The following is a 23,476-nucleotide window of genomic DNA, read 5'->3' on the forward strand; positions in this document are numbered from 1 at the left end:
ACCAACAGATTTACACGACTACACAAATTTCCAGGTTGTGTATTTAGCTGTATACTATTACACAACAGTTGGTCTTCAAATGTGGGAGCACTATTATAATTCAGCTTTTTCCTTTAGCTGATCTTTCATACATTGATTCCTTCTTAGCCTTTAATACTAATTTTTGTTTTGAGCAAGGAACCCGGACACTCACAATTTGAAGGTTATTCCTATCTGATGCAGGAATGACAAATCAATGCATATCCTTGCTTTCTTTAGTTGGCCCCATCAGAGAAAGAGATGATGCAGTAAGAAAGTTTTGAGGGGAAGAAAGATTCCAGCTAAAGTAGAGTATTAGTAGTCATCAGCTAGAAAATAAAAGGGTTAAGAGAAACAGATAATTAATTTTCATAATAGGAAGGATACAAGAAGAATATTTGAGAATTAAGCGAATTAAAATGCTAACTCTTACTTTCAATGGTGAGAATACAGGTGCTAGCAGATGTGCCTCTGTTGTTGACTGCTTTACACATATATTCCCCTTCATCTTCTGGGAAGGTTTCTGGCAAGTAAAGGCAATAGGTTTCTCCTCTTTCAATATATTGATAGTCCTCAGAGTCCTGCAACATTTCCCCCTCAAACCACCATGTAACTTCAGGTTTTGGTTCTCCAGTAATTTTAACTGTAAATCTCACTGGCTCGCCATCAACAACTGATGTGTTTTTCAGTGACTTCTTGAACCAGGGAGCTCCAGATCGAGCTTGATCCTCCTCGTCTTCACAAGTAGAACCATTAATAATGCTTCCCTCCTCTTCTTCTTCCTCTTCCCTTTTCTGTTTTAAAATAAGTCGATTTAGAACATTTAAAGTCGCAATAGCAGTATGACGGCTAGTGATATGTATTTGATTACAGAAAAGTTACCACGTTTCTGAGAAGGGGAAATGCCACACGTATCCTCACTAGATAGCATAATGCACTGAATCTGGATATGGAACAGGCAGTAAAAAGGATTTTAATGAGGCTGGAATCTTGGACTACAATATAGGCGTGAATGTAGATTCCATTTTCAGGCTATCCAAAGGATAGAGTGAACTTTCTTTGCAGTATCTCGTACTCTTAAAGAACACATGAAAACACCAAAATAAATTTTACATTATTGCAGCAATTCACAGCAGCTGTTAAAAACAAGTATAATGTTCCTTTTATACCTCTGGCAGTGTTGCCATCAGTGGTAATCAGATGCTAAGTTAATTGACACTTAGGCCTGAAGAAAAGGTACTTCGTAATTTATACCTTCTGTAACGCCGCATCAATTTCTTTTTGTTCAAACTGCATGCGTAGTAATTTCTGTTCTTCAATTCTCCTCTGCTCCTCTTCTTCCCTGGCTCTTGCCATTTGCTCAAAACGGGCCTTCATGTTTACTTTATGAGTAAATGGAGCCTCAGATTTCTTGGCTGGTCTCACATCTACCTCGTCATCCTTGGGGGGAAAAAATTAAAAATAGGATTTAACTCATTTATTACCTTTTAAGTGCGTATGATAATAAAACCAGTTTTGTGGAGAAGTAGTTCTTCTTAACTGAGCAAAGCCACCCAGAGTCCTCTTTCTGTCAGAGGTTTGTTTAATGTTGGGTTTAAGGTCGAGTCTTGTAATAGTTTATCCCGGGGATAAGGCAAAATACTTACAGAAGTAATTTCAAAAATTTTAGGTAGAAAAATACTCCTAAAGCTTTATTTTCATATAGAAGTTGAATTCTGTCTTGTGGCAATGGTAAATCCTTAGTGAGTTGGCTTTCATGCCATGTTATGGTAGCTTCAACACCTAATGCAGGTTGACCTTACAGAAACATAATTACATTGTCAGTCACTAAATTAAAAGCTCAAAAATCAAAGATAGGATTTGAGCTGATAACTGAAGTGACTGACTGCTGTGGACAGGAACCTCAGAAGAAGGCTCAGATCAGACTTATTACTGTTAAGTTTCCTGCACTGCCACATAATTTTGTTGTGAAAGCTCCATTGGTGTTTTGGGTCACAGAGAATAGTGTTGGTTTATTGGTTAGACTGAGGGCTTCATTTCTGTTTTTTCCCCTCTGAAAAAATGTGAAAGGTTCCACTCTGAAGCATAGATAAGGAGGCATCCTTTTCTGCTCTACCCTGAGAACTGAGTAAAGATGATAAAAAGACTTGATCTTCAAGTGGTATTGTTTGGTTTTGGCGGGGTTTTTAAATTCATACAGTGGAGAATGAATTAGAGTTCAGAAGGAGAAGCAATTCGTGTGATTTTTAACAGATTAATTCTCAAATATGAATGTTTTAAACCCTCAGTCTGGCAGGTTTCAGGTTGTTAAGATGCTGAATTGAGGACTTTAAGCAGAAAAGCAGATCTCTGCTTGACCAGACACCTGATAATAAACTGGTGCTGTTTCCTTCAGGGATGCTGAGGTGAGACTTAATCATGCATCTGAAGGGAGGAAACAGGAAAGAAGGGAGAAACTAATTTTGGAAATATAGAAAACTTTGGTGAAAGCAGCAGCATTGTCCACTCCTGGATCATTAGAGTGCTAGTTAAGTATATCATTAGCATATACAGAGTGCAACTTACCTCTTGAAATTTTTCAGCTTCCCTTTCTCTTATTTCTTCATCCATTGCTCTTCTCTTAGCTCGCTCTTCTTCAATCTTCTTCTGTATTTCTTCTTGAGACAATTGTCCTATTTTTTCAAACTTGCTTTTTAAGTTCTTTGCCTGAATAGAACCACTTCTTTTTAGCTTTATTAATTCTTCATATTCTTTACTTAGCTCGAAAGTTTCAGACTCTTCTTCCAGCTGTTCAGAAATTATAGAATGCATAAGATGGAAAATGCCGTAGTTATTTTTACTACCTGTTCTCCCCACGCCTAGGTGTAACTTACTACACTTGAACAGTTCTCTTAGTTATTGGAAATCAGCAGAGAGACCTTTTCCCTCTAATTTTTTTTTTTTTCCTCACTATTCTCAGGATTACTGCATTTGTGTCACAACTAAACTAGATACAGACTGTAAAATATCTTGCTTGAACATACCCTTTATTCAAGGATTGCTGTCAACAAACCCCCTTTCACAGACTCAGAAAACCAGACACCTAGCAATACAAAAAGCTTTTAGTTATCCTGGATCTGTAATTTACCTCTCTGACTTGCAATATGATATGAAATAATTTTCTAAAATACAGCTACTTTGTTAAACAGAAAATCATTACTTTCTTTAATTCAGTAAAAAGCAAATGAGATTTCAGGATGTCATGGCTGGAAAAGAAATGGCAGTTCCGCATCCTGTAGTCAAACCACATCTGAAGCTGTAGTTGTTGGTATTTTACTCCCTCCTTCTATGGCCTCTGACTGACAGTAACTAAGATGTATATACATTTTAGTTGGACGTCCCTACCTCTCACTTCTTCCCCAGGATGTAATATAAAATTTACTTGAAAAGTTTGCAGTCTAGGGCCTTTATTACTCACTCTAGCTTTGCTCAACAAAAATAAATAAAAATAATGTAGTCCTCTAATATTCAAAAGGAGTAATAAAGAATTGCCACCCACCACCAATCAAATCGGAGTGTAAATTTCATGAACACGAGTTTTTAGACATTTGGTATGCAGAGCAAATTTTGTGTGTGATTTTTAAAGTCAACTGTGACCATCTTCAAGCCCTTGATACACTGATTAGAAGTAAGTTGAGGCCACTGTCATTCTTTCCTAATTAGTTAACACAGCATTTCCTTGAGGAAAAGCAAGAATTTGCTACTTTCATTTTTGTATATTCTTTGGGAACTAGATATTTCTGTTCTCCCAATATTGTAAATATTACATAATGGTTTTCGTAATACTGTAGAATTTTCAGAAGTGACTGCAAACTAAAAATTACGAATTTGAAATTGGTTTTTACTTTAAGGGTGGCAGTGATAAAAGCATTTTCCTGTTAGACTAGTGATAAAAAAATATGTATCTTATTATATACAATGTTACCAATTTTAGTAATTAACTGAAATTATTATATTTTTATTCAGAGCATGCTTAACATATCCTTTGATATACAAACCTCTCCCATTTCTTGTCTCAACTGTTGAAATTCTTGCTTTTCCATTTCCAACTTCTGCCTACGCTCTTCTTCTGTGCGTCTCTTTTCTTCTTCCATTTTTTGTCTCAGTAACTCCTCAAAATTAATTTCCAGTTTACCAGGTACGAGAGATTCTTGAGAAACTGTTTTAAACATTTCTGGCGATCCATCATCCAGCACCTGCTGGAAATCCAGAGCATTAATGATACATCCTGAAGGTACCTGTGATGAAATCACAGCGTTGCTCGGTCCCTTCTAGTACATAGATACCCAAGTATTTTGCCATGTCTGCCCCAGTACAGTGAGATGCAATATGACAATGTGGGTATTCCTCGAAAGTTTTGGGAGGGAGCGTGTTTGGGGGGTTTTGTGTTTGACTTTAGCTCTTTATTATTACAATGCTAAACTTTTATAATGAAGATGAAGGTATTTATTAAAATGTGGCCTTTTTTGCGAGATGATGGAGAGGATGTCCTCCAAACGCAGCTTTGGGACCTGAAACAATTCATTCCTGTTTACTTCACAGACTGACATTAGACAAAGTGCTTGTGTTTAAATGTCATTGCTCTTAATGCTGAAGTACGTATATCTGTAATCTTTTTCTCAGCAAAATGAATTATATTCCTGTTCTTAAGCAATACTAGTATTCCCAGTAAGGATAACTGAACAAAATTTTCTACAAGAAACTAGTCTTGTGCACAAATTGATTATACGAAGTTATGTTGCCAGTTCATTGCTTTGTACAACCCAACAGCAAGAGCTTCCTCCTTTCCCTGTCCTTTTCTCAGGGTTCAGGGTTGCGTTGGGCTTTGACGGTCTTTCATGAGCAGTTTGCTTATTTTGTAGACTAATTCATAAGAAGATAGTAGGGCCTAGGAAAGGCAATTTTCATTACTTCCAAAAGCAGGAAGTGTAAGAACAAATATTTTATAAGACAGAATTTGCTGAAGCAAAGCATTACTAAAATATGAAGCTGTATGCTACAAAAATGGCCAGGTAGCATGACATGAGTTATGCAGGAAGATTTTTAAAATAACTTATTGATAAAACCTATATAAATGTATGTTTGTGCATGTAACTATGTAAATTTATTAACAGAGAATGTCTCAACAGGAACATTCTGTAGATAAATGTGTGAGGTGAGGTCAGATACTGATCTAGAACTGTGTGGTGATGTGGCTTTAGGCGCTATCTAATCAGCGCATGTTTGAAAAGCCTTGTGGCAAATGTTGAAGAGCCCAATGTGCCTTAAATTGTAGGCATTCCCAACAGTAGTAATCAGTGAAATGCTAGAAAGAATTAAAGGAACAAAACTTCCATTTAGGGAAAGTGTTTTGACTAGCTTTATAAGGAAACAGAAAATCAACATATTTTTTAAAAGATTCTTTGGCACTCCCTTTTCTCTTTATTGCCACTTACTGCCATTGTAACTTACACCTTCACTGCTGTTTGTGCCATCCTAGTTCGTACCACTATCTGACCTACTTTGCCCATATCGTTTTATTTGTCACAGGTCTTTCAATAGTTTTTTGGCCCAATCCCACTCAAATACTGCTATTCACTATATATTTCCTTCAGATTTTCCCAATGAGTAAGCTTACAGTTGGACTTCAGCCCCACCATTCCTTCCATTCCTCATTCGTTTTGCATAATATGAGCATATTTGTTGAAATTGTGTTACGGAGAAGTGGAGTCAAACAAAGCTGTAAACTATTTCCTTTAATGAAAACAATGCATAGCCACATAGCTTTCAGAGGCTAACCACAGCTAAATTAGCAAAGAAACATGAGTGTCCTCTTGCTTGTGATGCATTAGTTATATGCTCGTCACTTCAAGAAGATATAGAACTAAGTGAATAAGAGAAGCATTAATTCACAATTTACCAGTGCATGTATGTATAAACTTTTAAAAGCTATGCATATGAGCAAACACTAGCAGCTGTCTGCTGTGTATTTTTTAAATTGGTAAGTTATGAAAAGACAGTAAGACAACTTATTCCTGGTTAAAAAACACAGGAAAAGATTTGGCTGAATTGTGTGACGCACAAAACCCTTGTGGTTAATTCAGTAAATATTTTAGCCATATTTTGTGATGTGAGACCATACTTTTTTTTTTTTTCTGCAGAGTGGGAACAGACAGTAGTGAGAAGCAGTCCTGTAATAACCATAGTTTGCAGTACAGTCAAGTCAACCAATTTTCAGTGGGCAAACAGTGACTGATACGAAGTAGAACTTTTTTTTTATTTGTGGTAAGACAGGTTCTTTATGCAGTCTCTAACAGAAAGAGACTGACAGGGATGAAAGATGAATGCTTCAGTCTGAAAGTGATCACGTTGATGGTGGGAAGCACTGAAGTATGAATGTAGCACAAGTAAACGTGAAATAGGGAGATCCTTCCAAAAGCAGGCGGTGGTTGTGTTTTCCAGCAACAATATTAGTACTTCTGTGTGTATACTTTCAAAACTAAATTAAAATTAATGAACATGAAAAAAGTTCTAAAATAACTACTTAATTTAAATGCTTAAATAAAAATTGAATGTGAGGTTTTACTACTTCTGAAAGAGATGACTAATATGTTCTTAAAAATATTTGAAAACACATCTACATTGTTGCTACATTGTGTAGCTGTGGAAAATAGGGAAAGCACAGGCTTATACTTTCTATTACAAGTAATAAGAAATGTGGTGTTCATATTCAGGATGCTAATTAACAGAAAATGTTCAAATATGTATATGCTGAAAATACATTTTCAGTGAATTTTTTAAATTACTGAATATCTTCACTGTCAGCTGTTATGGTGCAATCATAGACTCCGTGCTGCATCTAATGGATCAAACCCTGTTTAATCAGTGAGATTTTTCTTGCCCAGACACTTGAGCTTAGTTAGGTTCTCACTACACTGAGGCAGAAAAAAAGACATTCTCAAGAAAGCAGGAAAAAAACACACATACTTGCTTTGCTGTCCTTTGGTTGTCTGCTGGCTTTTCATAAAAATTATAATGGCAGACATCCGGCAGCACTCATTTATTTTTTTTTTTCCAGTGGCTTTAGCTTCTGTTTTCTCTCTTTGGAGGTATGGACAGACACTTTTTTTCCATAATCGCGTACCAGTACAGTATAAATTTACATTGTTGTTTCTCTGGGTAGTGTCTCAGTGTAGAGGGCTTGTCTTTGGACCAATTTTCAGGCAGAGGGAGCACTGCTAGCAATATTAGTAGTCACATACAAAGCTTTAATTTGTCTCAAAAGCATTGCTTGGAATGATGAAGAAAATTTTATTATGCATGCACTTAGTGTTTCCCAATAAAACCACACAGGGGAATGTAGAAAGACACTGCCAAATTGGCGGGTTATTCCACAGTTCTGTACAGCATGTCTTGCCCTTCCTTTTGAAACAAACAATACTTAGTTTTAGTTGGTAGTTGTGGAATTTATTACTGTATTTCCTAACATCCACCAATGACTAACTGGCTTACACCCAAAAGCCTGCTGACACTTAAAGTTGTTGAAATAAGCATGAAGAATATAGTGAAAAGCTCCATGCTGGTTATGTTTTATAAATAACGGTGCCACCCTCTGAAATCAGGCATCTTTCTCTGCTTCCAGGTAGTGTCTGTATGTCAGTCCTAGGTCCCTGAAAATTAGTCTTCAGTATAATCTTAACTCAAATTTTAGAAGTCACTGCATATCACAGAAATCCCTGTTTGTCTAAGGAAGTTCCATATTACAAATTGTTCTAATGGTAAATGCCACAAGTTACTTTTTCTGTTTCTCTGAACAAGCAATGAAATACAATAAAAACATGTATTAGCTGAGTTCAGCCGCCTTAATTTTTCCTTCCTAAAGGGCCACAGATGACTATAAAATTTGTACTTGTAGTGAGCATTTTTCTAGTATGCCTTAATTATGCTTTAGCTAGTAAGAGCTGATTAGTGGACACCCTGTAAAGACAGAGAGATAAACTTGGAGAATTAAAAGGAATTGCTTTTCCCCTCAAAAAAAAAACCAACAAACCCTTCTTGTGAAAGCATTTTGCTTTCCAAGTTTGTTGCATCTGTCATAATGATACCCATTGGACACAATATCTGGTTTTGACTAAATTATTTTAAATCCTTTCTAGGCTCGCTGTGAGGAGGGTTTGTTCTGTGATGATTTTTGGTAAACAAACTTGATTAGTTTACTCCCCTACCTTCTCATAAGCAGTGAGGTGAACTATGCAATGAAGGAGCTGAAGCGCTCATTCCTAACTGTATTTAAAGCTTTTTCCCAGAGCGGCTTTCTAGTTCATCGGAGACTTAGGTAAAAATTGAACTATATACTAAACAAAAATGCCATACCATGTTCTTCCTTGCTTCAGCAAATGCTCTTTTCTCTTCTTCTATGCGTCGTCTTGCATCTTCTTCTGCTTTCCTCTTTTCTTCTTCCTTCCTCTGTCTTTCTATCTCCTCAAAACTGAGTCTGAGTTTACCAGGACGGAATTCTTTAACAGAATTTTCAGATTCTTCATCACCATCTTCATTTATCTTCAAAGAGGGAGAGGAAAAAATAGAAAAGACTTATCCAAACATAAAAATACTCTTTATAGTAACTAAATACTCCATTAATTCATTTCTGATCTTTTATAAATATTTTTTTTTCTCCTAAGGGGAAAAAAGTATCAACAGTTTGGTTCCTATAAGAAACATTTTAGTCTTGGTTTTAGCCAAGGGAGGGAGAAAATAAACTTATTTCAGTATCCTGTATGTAGCTTCTATAATTTTTAAAAATCTGTTGAGTGTGTAATTCAAAGAACAATGTGTTATCAGGAAAAAGCTGAACAATTAAGTACATATTTTATGGTCTCAGGGTTGGATCCTGTACTGTAAATCACTCCCTATTCACTTTCTTTACATCACTTCCATAGACCTTTATACCATCAACTCTTTTCGTTTGCATATAAACTGTTTTCACCAATGCACTTACAGTTAAAAAAAATGCTGTAGAGTTTTATAGCAAAACTAAATCAATTAACATTTTGCTATTACTACAGATTGAGATTTTTGTTTCTTTTCTTTTTAGACATTTAATCATCACTGAAGAAGGGAATTGAGATACTCTGCTCTCTTCACTATTGCTTGTCTGCAGTGAACACTTATCTGCTAAGAGAAGCCTGTGCTTCGCAAACTGCAATCAAGAGCAAAGAACGAACCATCTTCAGAAGATATCTCAGAGTAGTTTATTTGTTAATGGAGGAAATTGACTGGGAACTGTCAGAGCATTGATAATCCAGATTTCCTGCATACTGCGAGCAGCCCTGGGACTGGTACGTGGGGTAGCCAGTTAAGGGAGTTACAGAAATCTTTTCTTTGGAATTCATAGGGAAAAAAGAAAGAATTGAGGGAAATCAATTGCTGAAGTCTTCCTTTAAGAAAACTTTGGACTTCAAATTTTGGCAACCACTGATACCAGGTAAAACTGCATGTTAGAAAATTTATTTTCAAATAGAGAATTTGTAAATTACTTGGTTAATAAAAGCATATATGTAAGGGTGGGAGATGTGAACAAACATTCAGTTAGAATGGCTAGTGACGTCATGAATTTCTCTTCATTTTCTTCCCCTCTTTTCCTTCACTAGTATCCCCTGCTCACCCAAAAATAAAAGAAAAAAGTGCACTGTTGACATAATGTCAAGGTTATTGGTGCGGAAGGGTTAAGTGATTTATTGGAGGTGGGGGTGGAGGAGTAAACTACAATTTGGGTATCTGCCTAAACCTAGAACCCTCTCAATTTGGACCAGTTGGGAATTTCAGTCTTTCAGCTTTCTGGAGATTGTGGTGGGTTTGTTTTGTTTTGTTTTGTTTTTTCTTGAAGAATATAAATTTCTTGAATGTTTTTGAAATATAGTCAACATAGTGATCTTGAGCTGTTTGTCCAAGAATGTCCATCCATATTTATATTCTTTTTAAGTTAAAGTTAGCAAATTCCTAGAAATAATGTTTTCAAAGATTTCATGGAAGATTAAAGTCTAATTTCTCACTAATCTTCTTTGTGAATTAACAAAGTCATAATAATCATGATTGTCCAGGGGAAAGATATTTAAATACAGAACTTAACTTAAAAAATGGTTTTGGAAATGGAGTATAGTAAAGGGAGGAAATACAGAACTAAACTGTCTGGTACATCTTATGTTAATACTAAGTGTATGATTCCTTTAGTATGAGCAATGAATGAACTATAGTGAGGTCTGTTTATAGTTGATCTAGAATAGGTCTGGCTTATGATAACACATATGGAGGGCAGTTTTTGTAAGTAATACAAACCAGAATTGTGAGCAATATTTCTGACAATTTGGGGCTTAATCTAGTAGTTTCTAGTATATCGTTGTTTATGACAGTACATACAAGAGAGGTGACCTGTCTTTTTTCCCTTTCTTCATAAGAGGAAAGTTGTAATTGATGATTTTATCTATCATATTTATAAATAAATGTGGGAATAAGAAATAGCATTCTGTTACTACAGAATGTTTTCATAAAAAACTGGTTAGTGAGACCTCTGAAACACTATTTAAGAACAAACCAGACAACTAATTATCTTCTTGAGGACTTACAGCTTAAGGTACTACAAAGTGTAAATATAAAACCTGCTAAGATTGCTGGCAAATTTAAAAGACATAAATTTCCTGGTTTTACTAAAAGAACGTTTAAAGCATTATGCCAGTGTGGTTACTGAGTTAGAACTCAGGTCAAAAAGAGGTCTTTCAAAAAATAATGGTGATACAATTTTCAGACTCTTAACAGCTTGAAATATAGTTAAGGAATAAGAAAAAAGAAGAATCAGATACAGGAAAGAATGTAAAAGCATATCCTATGTGAAAATTCTGTAGCAACATGAACAAAACATGTCTTTACCATTTGCTGTCTAGCTTCTTCAAAGGCACGTTTTTCCTCTTCTAAACGCTGTCTTGCTTCTTCCTCTGCTTGCCGCCTTTGATTTTCCTGTCTTTGTCTTTCAAGTTCTTCAAATGTTACTTTCAGCTTACCAGGAGATAAAGGCTCTTGTGTTTCATTCTGTTCATTTTCACTCTATGTAAGAAAAAGAAATAGTTATATCTTAAATAATACATCTTTATTTCTTAGGTATTTTTAGATGAGTGGTTTTACCATGGCAAATGAAAGGCACTGGTTTCCTTAAGGAATTGTTTTGTTCCTCATATTTAGCTTCGTTTCTTCATCCTGTCTCTCTCTTTGTTCTGCTCCCTCCTTTCGTGTGTTCTCAAAGTTTATTTTCATCTTCCCAGGTGTTTTGGTGGGTTTTACAGGCACTACTGTAACTAGCAGTGAATCATCCCCTTCCTGTCCAAAAAGATATTTATTATAATATTTTTCATAAAGCTTGACTTCTAGATAGACTCATTTCATACTGAAACTGCGAGTTTTACTTTGTGCACCAAAGCTTAAGAATTACTTGTATTAACAACAAGAATAAACCCATCTGCCTGAGGCAGTCACTAGTTTTCTTGTAATGTCTGAAGAGCGTCAAGGCTGAATTATATTTTAAACACAACTGCTGGCAAACTCCTTTATTTCTTTACATATTTTCATTAACTGTTAGTTATAACTACTCATAGTTTGGAGAAGAACAGGTGAAACTTTGAATATATAGCAATTGTAGCCATACTCTAGTTTCAGTCTTATATTTACTAAGTAAGGGATATACTATGGTTGGAGTAAGCTAGTAGTTCTAGAGAGCAATATGTAATTTGTCAGGCAGAGTAATTTCTTTGAAGGACGTTGCTGCTTCAAAACTATTTTCACAACTTACTTGCCAAAATACATTTTAGCCAGGTTATTTCACAAAATACCGTGATTAACGGGGATACTGTCAAATAACTTAAAACTAATGGGGTTTTGTTTGTTTGTCTTTCCAAAACTGTGGTAGGAATGTGATTTTCTTGTGGTAAAGACAATAGGACCTTTGGACCTAGCTTTTTGAAATTAAACATTTATCTGCAAGACTTAAAATCCAAACTGATATGGTAAAATAGTCAATTTAAAAAAAAACAAAACAGTTAAATGAGTAAGGTGTTCAAACATCTGTATATTGACAGACTCCCCTTTTTCATTGTCAAGTTAAGGCAAAGAGCTTTTAAGATTATACTTGCCAAAGTCAGAGGATCTTAGAGTATCATTGCCCGTATACCTCAAATCATTCTGAGGCTTTGAATATTCACATTTTAGATGTTTTTAACTAACCACAAAGTATTCACAGTGCAGACTCTATTTCAAACTAAATAAATTAAACTTCAAATACAGACATATAGTTCCATATACTTTAAAAATTTGTTTAGGTCTTGGTTGAATTTTAATTAGGTATTTGGTGTGCTCTTTTCTAAGTTTTCCTCAGCCCAAATTACAATAATAAAACAAAGTGAATAAAAATGTAGGTGAACATTTCTTTAAAAAAATGCTGATTACCTCTGCTGCTGATTCAGTTCCCGTCATTAGTTAAAGTCATCAATCTATTAAATGAGAATTTCATATGATTACATTACTTTGTGGCTCTTTGCCTTAGATTTGCAAACATAGAACTGGAAATTCTTTTATATCAGTGATATGTATGTAGCACTCAAATTCACAGGGATGGTAATGATTGAACCTTTGGTTGGAATACTTCAGATAGATGAGCTTGTTGAGGAAGAAGGAACATGACATAAAACATCATACAGAAAAGTATGCTAAAGCATTCTTAACACTTCGGTCATGAACCCAGAAGGGTACTGCAGATGTCCATTCTTCATTTAAGCAATCCAGAATTGTTGTAAAAGAAAAAAAGCTAAAGCAAGCTCATGGATTATTTCTTATTCCAGTGACATTTGTCTTCCCCTCAAGTCCTGCCAAAAGCCTGTTGCTGTATTTGCTTCATATCGTGTCTTTATATGTTACTGTCTAAACTAACATACTTTCTAAAATTCTACGTGGTACATACTTCTGCCTTTCAGAGTAGATTAAATATATGCTAGATACATTTCCAGTTAAAAGTCCAGTTTTAACAATGTTAGAAGTCTTTTGTAGAAAATTACTGTCCAAGTCCTTGTTGAAAACTGACTCCTCCTATAGCACTATTTTTTTTTCTTACAACAAACACAAACCTAATCAAGTACTACTGTCTTTTGTGGTTAAATAAAAATTTGCAGGTTCTAGTCTATCATTTAGATGCTCACTCTTACCGCAGTATTTGCAGCACTGAAGGAAACTTACAAAAGGAATTAAATATGATACCCAATGCAAAATTCTACAAAAGACAAAATTTGCTTTATTGGCATCAACAAAAGTTGGAGTGTGTTCACACAGATACGCAATAAAGATTCACAAAGTGGCCAAAGGAATAAAACATGATCTGAATCGTCATGATTTTTACTGCATAGTATCTTCTTCTTCTCTTTGCCTACAATAGCATTTTCCTGTTTCTTATTGCTTGCCTTAGTTCATCTCTCACTGAACTGTATTCACTAATGTATAAACAAAAATTGTCTAAAGTAAGGGTTGGTAAAATATAAGAAACATTTTTAAATTAGTTTAGTAAATTCTATAAACTCTTGTATGCATATGACACTAAAATTTGTGCCTGATTCACAATTCCGACTAGGTTTATGCCTGCCTGGTTTCACCTGTAACTCAAATTTAGTGCTTAAAAAAATTGTTACTGTAAAGAAGTGAAGATGAAGATTCTCTGACCATTATTCCCCACTTCCATCCATTGAGCATCTCCCATATAAGTCACCACTATCAGAAATCTTAAGATCAAATCTTTCTGGTCAATACAAAGCTTTTTCTTGTGTCGATTGTCTACAATTACATCCTGACTATTATGATCAGACGAACATACCTCCTGTGCTTTTTTTGCTAATTCTCTTTGAATTTTTCTTTTCTCAATCATATCTTGTTCAATTCTCCGCTTTCTTTCTTCTTCCATTCTTTTCTTTCTTCTTCTTGCCTTTGCTTCTCCATTTCTGCAAACTTGCCTTTCACAGTTCCCTGTGCATATGAAACACACAGTTCAGTAGTTACATCAATACTTACCTAGTGAATTATATGGTCTTTAAAATCAGGCCTGTCTTACCTATTAGCTTTGGAACATAACCTTTTCTATTTTAGATGATTTTGTGTCATCATCTTCATCAGATCCAAGCAGTTCTTTCATCTAGTTGATGAAACACAGAAAGTAAACTGTCTTTATACCTTAAATAGAAGTCCAGTATTATTGTCTTAAAATAATGTGAAAATATTTTCACATATAATATTGAATATTAAAATAACACAAAATATTTGCAAAGAAAATAACCTCCTGCTTTCTCCTGTTCCATTCTCTCTCTCTAACATATTGTTCTTCTTCTTTGCTTTTCATCTCTAGATCTCCTTTGATTTCTTCTTCCCTTGCTTCTGCATAGCTTCAAATTTATCCTTTACATCACCCTTGTGAAGCTTGGCACATAGGATTTTTTGGACGGGTTTAGATGAAGAAAGCAGAATCTTGGTGAAGATATAGAAGAAATGAAGATAAGAAAAAGAAAGTTGAAACAGATGGACAGAAATATTCTGATAGACTGGATTAGGAAGAATGTAAGAACATAAAACAGAAGTGCATTTGGGATTATGAACTTCACTTCGTGCCACTAGCCATCATCTATTAAGCATCATTGTATTTGTTCATAAATAGTAATAAATACTAAAATATCCAAAACATTTAGCATTGTATTAAACTTAGGCTATAAGTAATTGTAATCAATAGCTACATAACTAAGTATATGAACTATGTGAATGCACGTTTTCCATTACTATGGCTTTAAAAATTAGATACAGATTTATATTGTTGTTTTAAATCATAAGCAGTCACCAAAGAGCCTCTCTACCCCTAGCATTTAAAACAGATAAAAAGACACAGACATATAATACAATATGTATGTTTTCTTTTGCAACACTTCAACAGCCATATATGGTTTTTAAATAAATAGTATTATTTGTTCATTTAAAACTTCCAGAGCATTATATACTTACTTTTTTACTATTTAGAGAAACTCAAAAGTCCAGTGATTTTATGTTATAAAGTGTCAAGATCACTGGCTTTGTAGGCCTCTAATACTGATACAGCGACTGGACACTTCTCTGCCAATGCCTACTCTGAGTGTGTCCAAACAGTACGAGAAGTTCCCACTTTTCAGAACTACTGTAAAGTTTACTCTCTTTTTACTGTCATGGCTACAGGAATGTTCTCAATACAGTAATGCTGAGAAAACTGGCTGAAAACATTCCATGTTTCATATTTTTCCACCTAACCAATAGTTTTTGGATCCTGCTTTTGTTCCTGTTGTTCAGTGAGTCTATGTAAAAGAAGAAATATTTGAAGTAGCCTAATATTTACATTTTAGAATTAGATGTGATTGTTGCCCTGAATTTCCCCCCCAACACTTAAAGTTTCTTCATATTTTGTTACCTTTATTTTGCCTTCCTCCTTCGGGTTTTTGTTTAATAACAGAAGATATTTCACAGATTCTATCAAATCGGATAGTTTCCTTAAGCTACTTTCAAGTGCCCTTCCATTGTCTTAAAATAACAGCAATACCAGCAGACTTCCAGTATAATCGTTTGTCTTTTACAATTGTTTGTAATTACTCTTTTTGCAAGCATCAGTTGTAAATTACTACATTACTTTGATTACTTTAAAATTAGTACATACCTCAGTTTTCTGTGCAATGTCATTCATGGCTACTGTATTGTGCTCTGCACCTGGTATGTTTAAGATTGCTTTCAGTTTCTACCTGAAAGAAACAGTTGTAGTTATATTCCTTTCTTTTCCTTTTGAATGATGCTTTAACCATCTTCCTGTAAATAAGTTTGCAGAGGCTGAAATCGATGTATCACAATTTCATTTGGTCCTTTGAGGCTCTTGAAGACATGAATAGATTCTAAGTATGCAGCAGTAATTAAAAGAACAAGCTTATGATTCACTATTCATGCTCATAACCCCTCTATATAGTCCTAGATATTGGGTTTTAATTTCCATTTAAAAAAAAAAAAAAAAGAAAAAATAACTTGGAGCCAAGCTCTGGCTGCCCTGTCTGGTGTGTTATGAAACTGTTTTTCTCAATGCTCATGCTAGCAGAAAGGAATGTGCTCTGCACCTCCGCTGCTCCACTTCAGTCTGATGTACGAGCCTAGGGAGCTCAGGTTGCATGAAGTGTTGCAGAGTGTTCAGTGCCAAGGCTCCACAGCCTCCTGGAGACGCTGCTTCGCCTTTATATGGCTGGCAGGAGGAAATATGGCCCGGTGGCCAGGGGGACCTACCTGCATTTGAGAGATGCAGCTGGATCTCCTGCCTGGGTGAATGCTCTTGCTTGAGTCTCGGCCGGGCTGGCAACTCTCTCAGCTCTTCACCCAATACAGGAATGTAAAACAATTCTTTCCTTTCTCCTAGGGCTATTCTAGAGAAAACTAGTGCTAAAAACTATCATCAAATGAGTTAGGTAAGCCATCTACACACCTTAGAGAAACTATTTATATCATTTAATTGTGGGCTGGAAATTGCACTGCATTTTTTAAGAGAAAAGTGTTACAAATTTTATATTACGCTACTTATTAGAACCTAAGGGAAAGGCACTTCAAACTCAGGGCAAGCCTTTTCCTTCCATCCCCCCCTTTTTTTTTTTTAAGTCATCAGGTCTATTAGAGCTTGAGGGAGCAAGGAAATCATGACATGACTCCAGTGCCATTGCTGTCTGTACTGTACCGATGCCCTGAGTCCCAGGCAAGCCTAAAAACTCAGTGTGCCAAACATGGTGCAAACAAATGGACTCAAAGGCTCAAAGTAGCTAGAAAAGTAGCTTACTACTGGAAGGGACTTCTCACGTGTGGTTTAGAGGAACTGAAGTCAGGCCATTTCATGATATGAAAATTAAGTTCTTAGTCATTCTTAGCCTTCAAGTTCTCTAGTTCTTAATTACAAACATTATAAACATGGGAATTTCTATGTGGTGTTAAAAATAATGAACTTTAAGAGTAGTTGTCATATAAGCTATTCAAAAATACACCAATGTCATCAAGGCTCATTGGTGCTGCTGTAGCTATACAGATTGGATGAGGTTCTTGGATATCTGGGGATCTTTCCAAATGAAAGCAGTCACAGCATATGAAACAAGAGCATTTAGCTACCAATCCCTGCCCTGATTTACAAATTCCAAACTCTTCAAATTCAACAGAGGTGTTCTGGAGAACACTTGGGTGTCCCTTTTCAACACGTGTGAGTATGGAAAGTCACCCCCCCCCCAACTTGGAGTTGACAAATACCTCACTTGTAGACTGATAGGAATCCAAGGTATGTCAGTTTGTCACTTGTGAACACATGAACATGAAAGTACTAAGTGTTACCTCCTGTTTAGGCTGTTTCAGAGCAGCAATAGCATGTTAAAATTCTGTTGTGGCTAGAAAGGCAGGTAACTTCACTAGCATTCTTGTGGTCTCAAGGTCCCCATACACATTTGTATATTGTGCAGTTGGATTTGCATGTCTTTGTAAGCTTTAGCTTACTTCATGCAAGTAAGTAAAAATCACCATTGTGATCAGTAGAACCTTAAAACTAGTTAAATCCTTTGACTTCCTCATTTTTCTAAGCAGGTCTTAGAGAAGTTCTTCTCTTCTTTTGCTTCTCTGCTTTTTTAATTTCTTCTTTCCTGCTTGTGGCTGATAGCCTTGTACTCAAAATACAAAAGCTGAATAAAAGGTTTACTGTATGAACCCCTCAGAAAACAAAGGAACGGCATGCATTGGTACAATTCATGCACTGAAGTAGCCTGGGACATCTAGACCCTCTAGCCTTCATACAGGGCTGGAGCAGAAAAGTAAGGCCCAAAGATAATCTTTCACAAGGAATTCCATTTCACCTAAACACCTCAAGAGAAGGTTACTGCTAACCTTCACTACAGCAACATACCCTATCTGTATGGCTTCATCTTAAAGTCATCAGAAAACTGACTATTCCGAAGTCTGATTTGCTTATTATGTGCAATTCATTGTAGGAAGATTATGTCTACAAGTCTGAGAACACAATTTAGCTTTTGAGCTAACCTTTGTCTGGAACCTTTCTGATGATAGCTCCATTTACCTGAACCCCTCAACAGTGTCACTGAGATTGCTGACAGCAGTGAGACCTGCCCTCAAATAACAAATCTGAATTTTTTTTTAGAAGTGCAGTTGTTGGAAGAAATTTTCTGTGCAAATTCTTGCTGTCTGAACTTCCAAAAATGTGCCAGTCCAACAGGCTTGTGGGCCCTCAATATGGCAGGTACATTTCTGCCACCTGGATTACTGCCATATTCTGCTATTACCGTAGGCTACTTTCCAGTTCTGTGGCATCACTCACTCTTAATATGCTTGAAGATTAGCCAGCTGTCTCAAAGGACATTTTGCATCTGCAAGTCATCCTACTTTTACCTTAGATGCTAAAAGATATAAGCAGTAGGGCGTTACTAAACATGGTACCACCCATGTTTGCACTTTCTTCCCTCTCCATGGCACTTAAACCTTGAGCAGGAACAGCAGCAGGACCCTACCTCAGGGACCCCTCAAGGCAGACGAGTAATTTCCAATAAACACAATTTAGTACCTTTCAGAAAAAAGGACTCCTCGAGTTCTGGCTTGGGTGTGTGAGGCTGTGACCGCTGCTTCAGGAACAACAGCAGTGGACTGAAGCTCCTTTGTATCTGCCTTATCATTAGGAGAGGATCCACACAGTCACTGTGTTGTTGCTGAGAAAACCAAACAGGCTAAGTTAAGAAGTCCTGACGCCTACAAAGAATGGAAGAACAGTGCCTTCATCATGGGCTTTGCACAAAGCATGTGGTAATAAATTTTCCAACCCAAGAAACTTTGACATATTTTATTTTCTAACAATAGCTACTTTTAAATAAGATATCTTCCTACCAATTCCCTTTTGAGAGGAACTAGTTATACATTTAAGTTGTATATACATCCTTGTTTTGTAATAAGAATTTTCCCACAGAGTTCATCTAATACAAGTACTGCTTATTCTTGGAGGCAACAAGAATCTACTTGTATATGTACTTACTTCAGAAGAGATTTGTCCTCCTATTACGAAGCTGTCCAACCTTGAGGTTCATTCTCATCTTTTTCTTTTATTTCCTGAGGTCTGTTGATCTCAGGAAAAGCTGTAAGAGCTCCTCATTGAAGATTCTCACTCAGAAAAATCCCAGATTATAATGTTGAACACAACCATGATAAAAAAATGAACTGAGCTTGTTACTAGGCTTTTCTTTGCCTATCCAGTCTCATCGCTCTAGCATTCACCTGACACTATTTCTTCTTTCTCCACATTCTACCTTTCCTATGATTAAACGAGATATCTCTGGAAATGTTAGTCTGGTGTTATAATGTTTATACTGAAAGTACTAGACTGCAGTTCCACTTTCAAAGGAGGTCTACGTCTATTTTTCCTAGAGGAGAAATTTAACCTCCATCCTCTGATCAATGGTCCTACCTCTGGAATTGAATGGAAGAGAAAGTGCCATTACTAGAATGGCTTAACTGGCTGTAATGCAGAGAGTGATCTCTAAGAAGTTTCACATGAAAATTTAATACAAAACCAACAATGTGTAGGAAACTAGGCAATAGATGATTAGAAATACTCTGAAAAAAAAAACCCTACTGTTTTCAAGCATCTCATTTGTTTGCTGTAAATGACTAAGCTATCACCTCCGATATGGCTTCATTTGTTACGATCATAGCACTTTTTCAACTTTTCACAGAGACTCCCTAAAACCTTACTCTAGGCAAAATAATCAAAGTGAACAAAGGAAACCATTAAGGCGACACAGAAGGTTTGATGGCTCACAAGTCCCAAACCCCATCTCCTTAAATTTAATTAATTTCCATTCCTGAAAGGAGGTCAGAGTCCTCAACTGCTCAAAAAATGCTGTGCAGCTTTAACCAAATTAAAAAACCTCCCATAAATAATAAAATTCTCCTTCATTAGAAAACATAGTTCTTCTTGATTTTCAGTGGGGTGATTAACATCCTCACATGAGACACAGAAAAATACCAGCATTTTCCTGAACTGAATACTACTCTTTACAATAGGAGTACGAAGCCAGGACTTTAAAAAGTCTAGTTCCTCTGGGATTTCTCCTGTCGGGAGGCCCCCCTGCTGTCCTGTGGCTACTGTGAGTTATAAATAAGTCCTTCATGGCACAGGCTACGTTACATTTACCATCTGTCTGCTCTTTGAGATCTACTTGCAGGGAAGGCTCCATTATATAAGAAAACCATATTGTGAGAGTTGGAAACTCACTAGTTGTAGCCAAAGCACTTAGAGGAGGAAAAGAGTCCACAATGTTAAAATATTTAACAAAATATTAAATAGAACTGGAAAGAGGAGGGGAAAGAGAGCGATGCTCATGATTTATGTCCTTACTGTAACTCGTCTGGAATTACACTACCAGTTGTTGTACTAAATTACAGATACTAAAGTAGATACTAAAATTATCGTGCATGGGGGAAGATCCTGAACTGGCGTAAACCATCAGCTCCGCTGAAGCCAATGAGTTATGACAATTAACACCAGCTGTCTCAACTTCACATTTTGTCAAATACAAAATACAAAACTACTTCCACTTCCTTGTACTTCCTTCATTAAGGCTTTATAATTAAAGACTAGAATGCTTACTGACAATTGACACAGATAATTCAATTTCATACACAATCTATTCCTCAATCTTTGTATTTATTGCACTTCAACATTTATTGAGTCTCATATTATAGCAGAATAGTCCTTGCAGATATGATGTTATTTATAAAAACGTATTTGTTATAAAGGATTTTGTCTATGTTTGTTTATATAACTGTAAATACTCTTAATGTGACAGTGCCATGCAGTCCAACTGCTGTGTTAAAAAAATCAAATCACCCTTCTCTGTAGAAAAGGTCTGTCTGTTAATTCCTTACTCTCTTCAGATACTATTATAGCTCCAGAGCTAACGTAGTGGGGGCTGAGAGACTGCGTTGTTATGGGAGAACCCCTGCTGAAATCTTCTGGCCCAAGATTTCATGTTCCAAGATATGTGCTGATCCTAATAACGGGTGGCAGTAAATTGTGAACTGAGGTCCCCAAGAGAAAAACCAGTGTATTTTGCCCATGCCATAGTTCCTTCATCCCTCGTTGTGTCACAGCAGCTGAACAGAAACAGTATGATTTGAGCTCAACTGTTGTTGACTTCACTGACCGGACTTCAGAGATCAGGGTGCTGAAATGTGGGACAAAATACTGGACATGAAGCACTACTGCAATTTGCTGCTTCTCAGACGACAGGACACAGCCTGTCTGCATCTTCTCTGAAATCCCCGTAGTCAGCTCAGACCCAACACAGTGGTGGTCACTGTGCCCGTGCTATGACTCCGCCACAAAGGAGAGGTCTCCTGGCTACCTGGAGATCAGCTGCTGCTCCCAATTGACTAACCCCACTCCGCTGGTAGCACTGATGCCCATAAAAAACAGATCGTGTGTAATACCTTCACCTGAGCGGACGTGGCTGCCTTCAGCGTGCAGCAAAGGGTCACTCCTATTGCTTCCTGAACTGCTCTTCCACCGCCATTAGCCCTCACCTCCCTTTGCCCACAGTTACCTTCCAGAGAGCTCGGCCACGGCAGCATTCCTTGTTAAAGGAGTTTCAAAGCTGAATATCTGAGTATGGTAAATTACAGATTGTCTGGCTTCATTCACGGAGGAAACTACTCATTGAAAATATTCCAAATGCAGTTAAAGTATTTCTTAGGCATATCCTAAACCGTCTACCCAGTTCTTGTATTTCACCAGACTGTGTGCTTTCTACATACACAGACATACTCTCATACCTCTGTGTTCCTTAATACACTCGGCCCTCTTATAAGACTAATTATTATTTTACAGTTTCATTTCATTGGACATTTTTCTAAGACATCTAAGGTCTCTTAAGAGTAGTAAGTTTTATAGCATGCAGCTACTTCATTAATTTTTGAAATACTAATACGTTTCATTAAACATGCTTTTTTCACAGATGTCTATTGTGTTAGCAGAAGCTCTTATTTACCTAAAACACACGTGGTAATAAATAGTTTGTAAGCTGTCGCGGAAGCCCAATATTTTCTTCCAAGCCACGCTGTCTGACAGTCAACACTTCGGGATGAAGCAGAACCTACAAACGCGGTCTGCCGCTTGCTGAAGACCCCACCAACAAAGCAGAGCTCCTCCGTACGCAGAGACGTGCGTTTATGAACATAAGGGATTTTCAGATAACTTTTATTTAGCGCACACCACCGAGCGGCAGGCTTCCGAGGGCAGCCGCACCGCGGGTCCCCGCACGCACCGCTCCTGATGCCGGCACCAAACCTGCCCCGCGGCCGCCCTGGCTCCGCGCTGGCCCGGGGCCGCCGGCTGCGCGGCGAGCGGCGCCGCTCACTCCGCGGGATTCGTGATTTCATTTACAGTCCGTCGCACCCGTGGCAGGCGGGCAGGGCCGTGCCCCTGCTCAGCCGCCCTGTCCCGGCCCCCGGGCCGTGAGGGGGCCCCCGCCCCGCCACCCCCGGGAGACACCGCCGGCGGCCGCCGCCCGCCTCGCTCGGCGCGTCCCGTTACCCCTCACCGCGAGGCTGTGGCTGAGCCACCCCCAGGCGCTGCCCCGTCGGCTGCCACCGCAACCGAGGGGGCCTTGGCGGCGGCCCTCGCCCACCGCGGCGCGAAGGGGGTTCGTTCTCCCGACAGATCTCCGGGCTGCCACTCGGCCCGGCCGCCCCCGGCGCTGTGAGGGGACGCCCGGCGGAGCGGACTCCCTGGCGGCGGGGCCGTGAGGCGGCGGAAGGAGACGCCGCTCCCGCAGCGGCTCCCGCCGAGGGGCGCCGGGAGGCGGCGGGCCGGGCAGCCACGACGAGGGAGCGGCGCAGCGGAGGGGGGCGAGCGCGGGGCGGGCCGGGCTGTGCGCGGCAGGGAGCGACGCGGGGCGGGGAAGCCCGCCCGAGCCCCCTCTCCCATCCGCGGCTGGCGGAGCCGCTCTTACCTGTGAGCGCTGCCGCGCCGCTGCGGCTCGGCGCGGTCCCGGCGGGCGGGCTGGCGGCTGCGGAGCGGAGCGCCCCTTGGCTGCGGCGCGCCCCTTGGCTGCGGCCGCCGCTCCGACGCTGCGAGTTTCCATAAAAGTCGCGACGCGCGGCCGGCGCCCGCATTCCAGGCGAGCCCCGCGCCCGCGGCAGCTGGCCCGGCCCGGCCCGGCCCGCCTCGGCCCTGGCCCTGCGGCGCGGCTCGGCACGCCATGCCCGGCCCCTCACCGCGGCGGGGGGCGCAGCCCGGCCGCCCCCCCGCGCTCCGCGGACAACCGCCCGGGCCAACAGGCTT

General features: G+C 38.5%; 2 protein-coding genes across 6 annotated transcripts in view; one reads left to right on the plus strand and one right to left on the minus strand.

Annotated features, from left to right (window-relative positions):
- Nucleotides 1–9,329, plus strand: part of FUBP1 (far upstream element binding protein 1) — a 36,843-nt gene extending 27,514 nt beyond the window's left edge. For all 5 annotated transcript variants that reach the window (XM_068406470.1, XM_068406467.1, XM_068406469.1 and 2 more), the window contains one exon: nt 9,131–9,329. In XM_068406470.1, the coding sequence (XP_068262571.1) occupies nt 9,131–9,148 (18 nt within the window). In that variant the 3' untranslated portion in view covers nt 9,149–9,329. The remainder of the gene's footprint in view (nt 1–9,130) is intronic.
- On the minus strand, nt 441–23,233 carry NEXN (nexilin F-actin binding protein). Its single transcript, XM_068406482.1, is given in 17 exon segments — nt 441–812; nt 1,273–1,458; nt 2,584–2,805; nt 4,056–4,253; nt 8,410–8,595; nt 10,960–11,133; nt 11,212–11,403; nt 12,526–12,552; nt 12,555–12,569; nt 13,937–14,022; nt 14,025–14,085; nt 14,171–14,251; nt 14,393–14,438; nt 14,440–14,487; nt 14,489–14,580; nt 15,785–15,862; nt 23,145–23,233. Coding segments are annotated over 16 exon segments (2,013 nt in total). The 5' UTR covers nt 15,812–15,862; nt 23,145–23,233.
- Between the last annotated feature and the right edge of the window lie 243 nt (nt 23,234–23,476).

This window comes from Nyctibius grandis, chromosome 8 (assembly GCF_013368605.1).
Source record: "Nyctibius grandis isolate bNycGra1 chromosome 8, bNycGra1.pri, whole genome shotgun sequence".
Taxonomy (NCBI): domain Eukaryota; kingdom Metazoa; phylum Chordata; class Aves; order Nyctibiiformes; family Nyctibiidae; genus Nyctibius; species Nyctibius grandis.